At 47.0% G+C, this 12,647-nt stretch overlaps 1 protein-coding gene across 2 annotated transcripts; it reads left to right on the forward strand.

Moving 5' to 3' along the window:
* Positions 1 to 44: 44 nt before the first annotated feature.
* On the forward strand, positions 45 to 9,717 carry LAYN (layilin). Of its 2 annotated transcripts, XM_077788016.1 has the most exons (8): positions 45 to 223; positions 818 to 841; positions 2,214 to 2,511; positions 6,870 to 7,027; positions 7,271 to 7,309; positions 7,648 to 7,731; positions 8,108 to 8,210; positions 8,922 to 9,717. In XM_077788016.1, exons 1-8 carry the CDS (start codon positions 157 to 159, stop codon positions 9,259 to 9,261), a joined length of 1,113 nt encoding a protein of 370 aa, XP_077644142.1. In that variant the 5' UTR covers positions 45 to 156; the 3' UTR covers positions 9,262 to 9,717. The 2 variants fall into 2 exon arrangements, with proteins under 2 accessions (XP_077644142.1, XP_077644143.1); XM_077788017.1 differs by lacking the exon at positions 818 to 841.
* Positions 9,718 to 12,647: the final 2,930 nt, after the last annotated feature.

Genomic DNA, 12,647 nt, shown 5'->3' on the forward strand with positions numbered 1-12,647 from the left:
GGAAGGAAGGAGGAGCTGTCGCTGTCGCTGTCTCTGTCGCTGTCGCTGTCGCTGTCGCTGTCGCTGTCGCTGTCGCTGTCTCTGTCGCTGTCGCTGTCGCTGTCGCTGTGTCTGTCCCCGTCGCTGTCGCTGTCGCCGTCCCATCCCGGCGGAGCGATGCTGGCGGCAGCAGCGCTGTGCGCGGCCGCGCTGGGCTGCGCGGCGGGGGCGCGGCTGCTCAGCGGTAAGAGGGGCTCGGCACCGCCGGGCATCGCTGGGACATTGCGTTGGCATCCTCTCCATCCCAAAAAACATCCCCCCGGCGCCGCCGCCCTCGCCTCTGGGGCTGGGAGGGTCGGGATGCGCGGGATGGCAGGGATGCTCTGCCCGGCGGGGGTGCAGGGGCAGGGCTGGGATTGATCGTTCTGGAGGTTTTCGCCAACTTTTCCAGCGGATTTTCCCCGCCGCCCTGGCCTGGGGAGCTCGCTGGAGTCAGCGGGCGGATGGCGAGGAGGAGGTAAGGGGGAGAACAAGGAATCCTTTCAGCCTTGCTCAGAGCTGCGCATTCCGGCTCCTAAACCGAGCCCTGAAATCCAGCCAGGAATCAACTCCAGCTGATTTCCTTGGCGGAAAGTAATGGCAAGTTTGGCTGATAAGGCAGAAACTTTCTTCCTCTTTTTCTTTTTTTCTTTTTTTTTTTTTATTTTTTATGAGTCAAAAATGTGTTTGTGTGTCAGAAAAAAACCCTGAGTGCAGTTTTTGTGACGCTGCTTCTAGAGAGTTGCAGATTTTTAATGACACTCTGCTGTCTGTGTTTTCCTTTTGCCTCTCCCAGCAGCAGTGGATATTTCCCTCAGAAGAGGTAAGGGACTTTGCTTTTTTCTCTGAGTGTCAAATCCCTCAGAGAAACGCAGGCTATGCTAGAAATGTATTTTTTAATAGTGCTGTTGTAGTAAAAATCCTGCTCCTGTTGTAATCCTTGTGCAAAATGTTAGCAAACTCCATTTCTGGCTATTTAACTGCTGAAAAATCCCAGTGTCAAAGGTGTTTAAACTCCCACTCCTACAGTGGCCAACGTAAAAGGATAAAGCAAAGCCAGCAATGACCCCCTGTCAGAGTTTATAATGACCTCTCCTTGTATTATCACATTTGTTCCCAGCACACCACAAATGTGGTGAATGTTTTCCTTCTGTAAAAACACGTAGGTTAGCAGATTGTGCCTGCAAAGAAATATTTACTGAGCAAAACAAAACTGTTTGTTTGCACAGTCTAAATATTGGGACTGCTCGGCTGAAAAAAAAACACACGAGTGCATCATTTTGGATGATGTGTCTTTTCACTTTGATCTTCCCTCGGAACCAAAATAAGCTCTGCTGCTTCTGCATGAGACAGTCCTTGGCTTGTGACAGCCTGAAAACAGACATTGTTTACTCCCTGGGCAGGCAGAGCACAGAGCAGAGCTGGAAATTGGGCTGTGGGAACTCATCTTGTGATCCTCAGTACAGACACTGGAAAAGGAAAGAGTTGGAGGTTGGATGTAAATGAGAATTTTTTCCCTGTGAGGGTGGTGAGACCCTGCTTGGCCAGAGAAATCGTGGATGTCCCAGACCTGGGAGTGTCCCAGGCCAGGGGGGACTGGGCTTGGAGCAGCCTGGGATAGTGGGAAGTGTCCCCATGAGATGGTTTTAAGGTCCTTTTCAACCCCAAATATTCTGGGATTCTATAGCACTGCAATATCCATTCAACTATTGCATATAGATAAATCTATATTGCATATCTATATTATATCTGTATTGCATATAGATACATGTCATTGCATATAGATGTATATTGCATAAAAGATAAATTCTTGCCAACTCTGCTTGTATAAGGAAATATCTAATTTAACTCCTTAAAAAGAATCATTTAAAAAAGCCTCTTTGAACCCTTGCAAGGGAACTTTGCTTTTTAAAAGGTTGTATCAGTTTGCTGTGGCACAGCGTTTCTTTGGGAGGAACTCCCTGGATCTGCAAACCCCAGAAAAATCACGAGGGACGTGAAAGGACCAACCTAAACCTGGAGCTTCAGCAATAAAAACTTGGAGATGCCATTTGCCAGCCCAGTAACACAAGAGGCTTTTACCTGCGCTGTGTTTTCCACACGAACAGCACAAAACTGCCCCAAATCGATGCTGTAGCTTTAATTTTGGCCCCGTTTCGACCGTTCCTGTAAGAGTTTTCTCTCCCTCCCCACAGGGCAGACGGTTTGCAGGCGTGGGACGCAGAAACCCTGCTACAAAATCGTTTATTTCCACGATGCCTCCCGCAGGAGCAGCTATGAGGAAGCTCACCTGGCCTGCAGGGCTGACGGGGGACATTTGGTCAGCATCGAGAGCCCGGCGGAGCAGAGGCTGATTGAATCCTTCATCAGGAGCCTCCTGCCTTCGGATGGAGACTTCTGGATAGGGCTGAGGAGGAGGAAGGAGGAGGAGGACAACAGCACAGAGTGCCACAGCTTCTACTCCTGGTCAGATGGGAGCTCGTCCAAATTTCGGTGGGTACCTGGGAATGGCACTGTGAGAAAATCCAGGGCACTGGGAATATTCCACTGGGGATATTCCTCTGTCTGCTCTGGGGGAGCACAGAGTGTCACAGCTTCTGCTCCTGGTCAGATGGGAGCTCGTCCAAATTTCGGTGGGTACCTGGGAATGGCACTGTGAGAAAATCCAAGGCACTGGGAATATTCCACTGGGGATATTCCTCTGTCTGCTCTGGGGGAGGACAACAGCACAGAGTGCCACAGCTTCTGCTCTTCTGCTCCTGCTCAGATGGGAGGTCATCCAAATTTTGGTGGGTACCTGGGGCTGGCAGTGTGAGGAAATCCAGGGCACTGGGAATATTCCATTTGGAATATTCCTCTTTCTGCTCTGGGTGAACAGGACAGCAGCACAGAGTGTCACAGCTTCTGCTCCTGGTCAGATGGAAGCTCGTCCAAATTTCGGTGGGTACCTGGGGCTGGCAGTGTGAGGAAATCCAGGGCACTGGGAATATTCCACTGGGAATATTCCTCTGTCTGCTCTGGGGGAGGACAGAGTGTCACAGCTTCTGCTCCTGGTCAGATGGGAGCTCGTCCAAATTTCGGTGGGTACCTGGGAATGGCACTGTGAGGAAATCCAGGGCACTGGGAATATGGGAATATTCCACTGGGGATATTCCTCTGTCTGTTCTGGGGGAGCACAGAGTGTCACAGCTTCTGCTCCTGGTCAGATGGAAGTTCGTCCAAATTTTGGTGGGTACCAGGGGCTGGCACTGTGAGAAAATCCAGGGCACTGGGAATATTCCACTGGGAATATTCCTCTGTCTGCTCTGGGGGAGGACAACAGCACAGAGTGCCACAGCTTCTGCTCTTCTGCTCCTGCTCAGATGGAAGTTCGTCCAAATTTTGGTGGGTACCAGGGGCTGGCACTGTGAGAAAATCCAGGGCACTGGGAATATTCCACTGGGAATATTCCTCTGTCTGCTCTGGGGGAGGAGGACAGCAGCACAGTGTCACAGCTCCTGCTCCTGCTCAGATGGGAGCTTGTTGCTATAGGACACATGAAAGCACAACGCGAGCTACTTGCTATTTGTAAGGTAAAGAAGGAGGTTTATTTTCTGACTCCAACTTTTATACTTTTCTAAAGGTGACAGTGGATTGGAGAGTGAAGGTGCCACCTCTCCAAAGACATTGGACAAACCACCAGTACATCAAGTTTTTCCACCCCCATGAAGGAATGCAAAACAATATGTTGTTTACAGAAATTGTGTGAGAAAGTTTTCAAACAGCATGTAAACTCAGAAGGCTTTAGAAAATCTTAAGAATCAGGGCGACAGGAGCTCATCCAAATTTTGGTGGGTGCCTGGGGCTGGCAGTGTGAGGAAATCCAGGGATCAGAGAATATTCCATTGGGAATATTCCTCTGTCTCCTCTGGGGTGTCCTGACCCCCAGGGCAGCTCTGATTTTGACCCTCATTCATGGAGAAAATTTCCAAAGCCTCAAGGTAAATCAGAAACCACAAAAGTGTGAAATGGATTGTAGAGATTATAGAGAGTCATGTATTCTGTCACCTGAGTGAGAAATTTAGGTTTTAGGATTTTTAGGGTGTAATAGATGGGTTCAAGATGGAGGGTACAGGGTGTTGTCTTGAGTTCCCTTCTTCTTTCTTCTTCCTCTTTCTTCATGGGTTTGGGTGGTATCTTGTAATTGGGTAGAAAAATCCACGTTGCGGGTCTTTAGGGGTCAGTTATTGGGTTAGAAAGGGAAATAATTCAGGAGTCACTTGTTAATTATGTAGCTTAGATTTTGATTAGGCTTAAAAGGCCTTGTAACACGAGGTTTTTGGCCATTTTTGTGCTGTTTTCCCTGCAGACAGCGTGCTGAAGTTTTGATAAGATAACAATAAACAGAAGCTGAAGAGTGAAAAAATTCAATGCATCTCTTATTCCTGACATAAAACTGCTCCAGGAGGGTCTCCCCAGAGAGTTGCCCGACTTAAGGCCCACAAACTCCCAGCAGTGCCTTCAGGAATTCAGGATTTTGTCCAGGCTGTGATGTCCCAGTTGTCATTTGAGCTCCTTCTGCACCCCTCACACCAATCCCCCTCCTGCTGGGGCTCCGTGGGAGTGTCTGCTTTAAAATGAGCATTTTGGGGCTAAATGAGCGGAAACAGCAAGGGGTATGGCCTTAAAAATGATCTGATTATTAAATTAATGAATTCAATTATTAGTCAATTAATTAAATTATTAAATCTGATTAGGCAGCAACAAATCACCTGAAGTTTCCTGCACTGCAGATCCCATGAAGTTTAAGCGTGATGTCCTGAAAAATGAAAAATTTTATTCCCTTACTGAGAGAATAAATCAGAGCTGCAGGATTGATTGCAGACATGGAAAACTAAAGTCTTCACAACACTTTTTACATTTCTGCCTCCTTATCTTAAGGAACCACAGGATTTATTATAATTAAATTATAAAAGCAACAACACTGACACCAATTTGCATCCTTATATCAGACGTGTATAAAACACCTTGGAATTGTGACCTTTTTGCTCTGGGAGCCCATAAGGCATTTCAGTCACTCAGAAATGAAGAAATAACACCAGATTTTAGTAATATTTGATATCTTAAAGTCTCTCCCGTGGCTCAGATATTGGGGGTGGATAATGGGAAGCTGGGAGCAGAATCTGCTGCTAAGAAACAGCCCCAGCTTTCCTGCCTTCCATTGGTGAGACACACTTATTTATGCTGAATTTTAAAGCCAAGGAAAACACCAGGGGAGGAAGGAAGTGAGGGAGGAATAAAGCATTGGGATGGCTGGAAAAACACTGCTAGAAATGGGGATATCTGGAATTATTTACGTCCTCACAGCAAATTCTTGGCAGGCAGCACATTGCTCACTGCAGAATCAGTGGGGATTGAACAATTGGCAAAATCAGGACAATTTCAGAGGTGTTTTCTGCATTGTATAAAATATCTCCTCACCAACAGTGATTTTACAGTGCCACCTCCTCCCTGTGCACTGCTCGCACAGGTGGTTGGTGGTGAGGTTTATTCTTAGAAAACAAACAAAAAAAAATTATCTGCAAGAGTGTGGTGGTGCATTTCTCACAGAGGAAGCCAGGTTCTGCTTCTGATTTTTCATTAAATAAGTGCCAAAATTTTGCAGGCGCCGAGAGCGAGAGAGCAAAAATGGTGATTTTTGCACAGGTCTAAAATTGTGTGGAAAAACTCCTCTGCAAGGCTCAGTGAAAGCTCAGGAGAACCTGGACTTGCTCTACACAATTTCAGCTCATTTTGGGCTACTTTAATGTTCAAGAAAGGAACTTGTCTGCAAGAAAATAGTGAATTCTAAACCCACAATCTTGAAGATGTACCCAGGGACCAGAACTGAATCTGTGTTTCTGGTTTATTCCATGGTCTCCATGTTCATTCCTAACACTGCCATTGCACTTAAGAGACAAATTCATAAAAAAGCAATTATAAAAATCCGTTAATTGTGGTAGCTGAGATCTTTTGGCAATGCTGACTGGGGCACAGGAAGGAGGGAAGGGTGATTGTGAGGAGCTCAGCCCTTTGCTCGTTGATATTTATTAAAAACTTTGCTTGCAGAGTTGGAAAAATCCGACTTAAAAGAAAAAATAATTGCATTTATCACTCCCATTTCCCCCAGTGGAAGCACGGGGTGTGCCATAACCCCTTTAATTCTGCTTTTATCCCCACCCAAGCTGCTGGAGGGTCTCCCTGTGTTGGAATCTGAGCTATTGATGATTCTGAGATTGTAGAAAGTCTCTGTCTGTCAGCCCCCTGCCAAAGCAGAAGCCAGAATTGGTCTGTGCTGTTTCCAGGTTGTTTATTCTGTTTATCTCTCACATGTTCTGCTGCCCTGCCCAGCTCTGTCCTGCAGGGCAGCGTGTGGGGCTCTGCCCTCAGTGGGATGTGACAAACATTAAATACCAGAAACTCCCTGGGCTGCATTTACAAGAACGTGCCAATATCTGTCACCTACGTTGGACAGTGTGTCCCCAGCCTGAACCAACAGAAAAATGCCAACACCACAGTGACACATGGAGGGCATGAAGAAGGAGAAAAAGGACAAGGCACACCCAATTTCCTCCAGCTTGTCCCCTTTGGACCCCTCATCTAGAATCCTAAAATTTTACTTTTGCACCCGTGCCACACTTAATTATTACTGATATCAAACCCTCAGAGCTAGTAATTGATCCTGTAAGATTGAAAACTCTTTTCCATGGGCAGAGATCACAGCCAGTGTCTCTGGGGGCTCTGTCCAGGGGGTTCCTGACCCCTGCCAGGGCAGCCAGAGGGAAGCTCTGCATTCCCACACCCCTGAGGTGTTTTTTGGTGTTTTTCCCCAGGAATTGGTACGTGGACGAGCCGTCGTGTGGCAGCGAGGTGTGCGTGGTGCTCTACCACCAACCCTCGGCCCCGCCGGGCCTGGGGGGGCCCTACATGTTCCAGTGGAACGACGACAGATGCAACATGAAGAACAACTTCATCTGCAAATATTCCCGGGGTAAGGAGCCTCTGTGGGGCTCCAGCCCCACCCAGGAGGAGCACAGGGAAAGCCTCCCTCAGGTTTTAATTTATGCAGCAAATTGGGGGAAAATTCCCCTATTTGTGTCTGGAGCTGCTCGTGGTTTGCATGGATTCCCCGGGGGTTCGTATGAAGGGTCTGGGGTCTCAGATTGGGGAGTGCTCAGGTTGGAAATTGTGCATTGCCCTCACGAGGAAATTCTGCATTTCTCTTTTCTTCCAGAGAAGCCAACAAAACCTCCCATAGACAATTCCCGAAGAGGTGAGTTGGACATATTTCTTTGAGATTTTTTTTTTCTAATTATTGCTGACTTGCACTGGAAATACTCTTCCATTCATCGTCAAGGACACCCAAAAAACATCCTGAGCAAGAATTTTGCACTTTGCAAATTCTTACAAATTGCAGTTTGCATTCTCCTGTGCTGTCCCATCCTGCAGGGAAAATCTTGCAGCCCGTGATGCTGCAGGGATTGAAGTACAGGAATCCCAGAGCACCTCACACATCTTTGCAGCTCTCAGCCTCTTCAAACTCCTCTCAGCCACACTTTTTATTATTTCTAAAAAACCATCTGAGGTATTAATGAAGCTGCTTCTTCCCAGCTGTGGCAACAGAGACCTGGAAGGGAGAATTCCCAGAGGAACGCTGGAGGAAAGGTGCCAATGGAACAGCTGGGGGAGCCAAAGGTAAGCTGTGCCCTCAAAACCTCATTTCAAGAGTTTGACTCAGAATGTGGAATGATGAATATAGAAAACAGCCTCTGGAAAAAAAAAAAAATCACTCAGGTATTTCCCAGGACAGAATAAGGAGGTTGCTCTGGTGGCAAAAATGTTCAAAATCCAAAGATGTGCAGAGTATTTTGGGTGTGAAAAAGCCACTTTTATTATTTATTTATTGTGAATTATATTATTCTATTTACTGTGAATGTTATAGAATGAATGTAATATTATTATTGAGAATTTTATTATTGTATTTATTGTAAATGTTTTGCTTGTACATCTGTGATTAACCATGAAAAACTTGCAATTTCTTCTTATGACCCTGCTTCATTTTTACCCCCAGAATCTGATCAGAGCCTTGCCTACATCCTTATTTCCAGCATTCCTGTGCTGCTTCTCCTGATGGCCATCACAGGCATCTCCTGCTTTTGGCTCTTCGTGAAGAGGTGGGTGGCACTTGTGTGTTATGAATGAACAGTGTGACACTGCAGACAGTGTTTGCAGCCAAAGGAATGCTGAAAAGGTGGTGTTGATGCTCCAGGCCGAGTTAATTGGAAAGGAAAAGTCTAAGTAAATCACATTATAGTAATGAGCTAATTTCCAACTCCTTGTCAGAGTTCTGCTGTTGGTTTGTTGTACTCTGGGCTGTTTTTTGGCTTTTCTTGATTCTGCTGTTGGTTTGTGTTCTCCTCTGTGCTGTTTTCTGGCATTTCTTGATTCTGCTGTTGGTTTGCATTTTCCCCTGTGCTATTTTATGGCTTTTCCTGAGCCCAGCTTTTCTTGAGGTTTATCTCTAACTCCTTGTCACAGTTCTGCTGTTGGTTTGTATTCTCTGTGCTGTTTTTTGGCTTTTCCTGATTCTGCTGTTGGTTTATGCTATCCCCTGTGCTATTTTTTGGCTTTTCCTGATTCTGCTGTTGGTTTGTGTTCTCTGTGCTATTTTCTGGCTTTTCCTAAGCCCAGCTTTGCTCAAGGTTAATCTCCAACTCCCTGTCAGAGTTCTGCTGTTGGTTTGTGTTCTCTTCTGTGCAATTTTCTGGCTTTTCTTGATTCTGCTGTTGGTTTGTGCTCTCCCCTGGGCTATTTTCTGGCTTTTCCTGATTCTGCTGTTGGTTTGTGCTCTCCCCTGGGCTATTTTCTGGCTTTTCCCTCCTCAGGAGACAGGAGCTGGTGGACGTGAGCCCGAAGGGCGCCGGGGCCTGGCTGCCAGAGCCCGGCAGGGACAGTCCCGAGCTGGACATTTACAGGGTGATCAGCAGACAATGCCAAGCTGACCTGGCTGGGGCCAGGCCTGGCACGAAGAATTCCTCCTTCCGTGCCCAGGAGAGGCCAGGGAACCCCTGCAGGGACCCCGAGGCCACCTCCAGCAGTGGCTTGGTGACATTGGCCACCGCTGAAAGTGGCTTTGTCACCAACGACATCTACGAGCTCTGCGGGGACCGTGTGGGCAGGAGCAAGGAGTCTACCTGGGTGGACAATGAGATTTATGGATATTGAGGAAATGGACCCAAAAAACCCCACTGGATGTGGAGTTTGAGTGCCAACACGAGTTTACTTGCCCTCTCTATGCACTTGTTTAATAATGATGTGTGTGGTGCTTGTCCTGGTTTTGCATTGTGTCCTTATTCTTCTGTTTTCTGCAAGAATAGGGGTTTTTAAAGATCCAGACTGAAAAGAATGTACAAATTTTGCTTTGCACCGAGCCCCCTTTGCCCCAGGAATGGCTTGTTAATACCCTCCATTCCTTTTTGTACCAAAGATATGCCTTGAAACTGAAAGACAATCCAAAATCCTTATTTATTTATCGACCTCCTCCTCCTCAAAGGTGCTAAAAGTCACTTGCAATGTGTGGTGGAGCCCTGGAGATGCTGAGCAGTGTTGGGAAGGAATCCCTTGGTTTGCTTTGCTTGTGAGTGTGATTTTCACCGTGCCTATTAAATTTCTTGATCTCAACCCATGAGTTTGTTCATTTTTACTCCTCCAATCCTCTCCCTCATTCTGCTGGAAGGGACAGAGACCAAGCAGCGGAGAGGGAATGATCAACAACCAAAGAACGATGGGCAGGAACACAAATATTTCACACCTTTTGTTCTGCAGGTGATTTTCTGGCTCTGGGAGAGCAACACTGCTGCAGAACAAGAATATGAAGCACCTAAAATATGGTTTAGTTGCCCAGAATTTTGCTGTTATCCATTGCACATCAATCACTAAATAGGGAAAAAAAAAAATCATAAGCTGGGAGGAAACAAAAGTTTGGCAAAAAGGTGTTTTAAATGTGGCTGAAACAACAACAGAACTGAGTGCAGGCATAGCCATGAATCTCTTCTGCCAAAACAGGCAGGAAGAAGTTTTTACATCTCTGAGCTGTTGCTGACTGCTGCAAACAATGAAATATTTCAGTTGTCACAGCTGCTTCTCACTTCCTAAATGTCCCAGGTGCTGTGGCTCTGCAGTGTCACAGTGGCTGTTCCTCCACCAGGGCGAATAAAGCCCTCAAAGGAGAAATCCCTTTAAAAAATAAATCATCTTCCAATTGTTTTGAAAACAGCATCGAGTGGGCAACAATTTCTCCTGAAAAGCAAAATCCTGATGCAGGAGAGTGGTCAGGGCTGGGCACTCACAATATCTGGAATTTCTAATGCAGTAATTAATGCGAATCAAGCAAAAGTCTGCCCACTTTTAATCTTGTGTTCTTGGCCTCCTTGTTTTTTATTTTTTATTTTTGGCAGCTGTTAAGCATCTTTCAGGCCCTAAAAACCAGGAAAATGAGGGGGAGAACTTAGATGCTGGAGTTCAGGTGTGTAAAGCAATATTTTGGCAGCCAAGCGCGTGGTCCGACCTCTTGAGCCTCGAGTGTGCTGGGAGTTATTGAGGCGAGGAAATTTTATAAATTCCGGAGTTTTGCCACCTCCTGCGGAGCATCCCAGCTGCGGGAGGATGTGCGGGAGCTGCGACCACACGAGGGCATGTGCGCTCCACGTTCGTGCGCTGCAAAAATCCGCTCAGCCCGGCTTTGGGAGCAGTTTGAATCCCTTCCCTTGGAGCAGAGCAGAACCCAGCAGCGGCCGTGAAAGCTGCCCTGCAAAGTATTTTTATTATTATTATTATTATTTATTATTTTATTTTATTTTTTTCTGTGGGCGCAGTTCCTTTCGCAGCGTTTTTGAGCCCCGTTTTGGTGACCTGAACTTTCCGGCTTTGTGGTGGGCTTTCCGCAGAAGTTTTCTCTTCCAAGTTTTCTCTTCTTTATTCATTTTTGCACCGGGCTGAGAGGCTTGAAAGTGGGCAGGAAGCAAAGAAACGTTTGAGGGCTCAAAAACTTCATTGAGGATGACGTGACTGAGAAGGAGTATTAGGTAACATTCTGTAGGAAAAAAAGCAACTTTTGACACGCCGAGTTTGGATGCGAAGAAAAGGTGAAAGAGGAGTGAAATTTGGCAAGTGGCAGCTCGGGATGACACCATTTGCTATTCAGAGAGGATTTTGGAAGGCTCCCTCACGTACCCATCAATCACTGGAAGGGTGGATGTCTGACTAACCCGAGCCATCAGTTACTCACTGCCAGAACTTCTGCAGGGGATAAATAGAGCAGCAACAGCTCCCTTCTTCTCCATGGCAGCCCGAGCCAGCAGCGTCATCCCCAAATGTCACTGCTTGGAGGAATCTCATCAGCAGTGAAGGACAAGCATTAATTTCAGCACAGAGATCTTCAGTTCCCTCTGCAGAACACTCATCGCTGCTTGACACGGAACAAAAGTAACTTTTCACGAGGATGAGGCAGCTTTACGTGTAAAACCTGTCTAAAAAGGGAAAGAATGACACAACTTTGTTCCTTGCATTCTTCCACTCTTTTTTTTCTTTTTTTTTCTTTTTTTCTTTTTTTCTCTGTCCGGGCTCTGCTTTGAGGGCTTTGTGTCCACTGTGTGTGTTCACAAAGCTCTGTGGCTGATTCAACAGGCCATCAGCTTTGGGATGGGCCTTGTTTAGTCAGGGGGACTAAAAGTTTCCAGGGGTGATTCCTGGTTCCCAAATGTCAGAAAGGTACCAGTCCTCCAGCCTGGGATGGGGCAGGGCAGAGGGAGGGACAGGCATGAGCTGGGAGAGCAAAGACTGCTGAAAACAAATGGGGAATTTTAAAATATAACTCCACACCTAAAGCAGAATCAGTGGACTTAGCACTGAAAAGGAAATTTAGCAGAAAGGGCCTTAAATTTTTTCACACATTCTCAGCTCTGATGGTCCTCAGACCATTTCAGGTCAAAGGGACCAACAGAGCTTCCAAATCTGCCTTTCCAAACGTGCAGGAAATAAAACAGAAGAATAATTCACTGAGAAAGGACCTGCAAAAGTCACCCTGTCCATCAGCCTGGCCACAAAAGTTATTGAAGGGCATTATTCAAACACCGCCAGAACTGTGAGACACTGGGCAGAATTTTGGGAGGCTGACAGACCCAGAAAAGGAATAATTGTGATCTGGAGTAAATTGGCCTGCTGGAAACACTGCTTAGAGCCAGGGAGGGGAGATTGCCATCAGGAAATGGCATTTGGGACATGTAGGGGCTGATCCAGGGGCAGCAGCCTGGAGTCCTTGGAACTGGACAGACACCCGGGGCTGGACAGACACCCGGGGCTGGACAGACACCTGGGGTTGGACAGACAGACACCCGGGGCTGGACAGACACCTGGGGTTGGACAGACAGACACCTGGGGTTGGACAGACAGACACCCGGGGTTGGACAGACACCCGGGGTTGGACAGACACCCGGGGCTGGACAGACACCTGGGGCTGGACAGACATCTGGGGTTGGACAGACACCCGGGGCTGGACAGACACCTGGGGCTGGACAGACACCCAGGGTTGGACAGACACTGGGGCTGGACAG

Source organism: Lonchura striata, chromosome 23 (genome assembly GCF_046129695.1).
Source record: "Lonchura striata isolate bLonStr1 chromosome 23, bLonStr1.mat, whole genome shotgun sequence".
NCBI classification, from domain to species: Eukaryota; Metazoa; Chordata; class Aves; order Passeriformes; family Estrildidae; genus Lonchura; species Lonchura striata.

What these genes read in the sequence shown, in the direction of transcription:
- LAYN (XM_077788016.1), top strand. Translation starts at nt 157, where the DNA reads ATGCTGGCGGCAGCAGCGCTGTGCGCGGCCGCGCTGGGCTGCGCGGCG. An exon ending in GGGGGCGCGGCTGCTCAGCG is followed by an intron (nt 224 to 817) that starts GTAAGAGGGGCT and finishes CTCTCCCAGCAG; the next exon opens with CAGTGGATATTTCCCTCAGA. An exon ending in AACAGCTGGGGGAGCCAAAG is followed by an intron (nt 7,732 to 8,107) that starts GTAAGCTGTGCC and finishes TTTTACCCCCAG; the next exon opens with AATCTGATCAGAGCCTTGCC.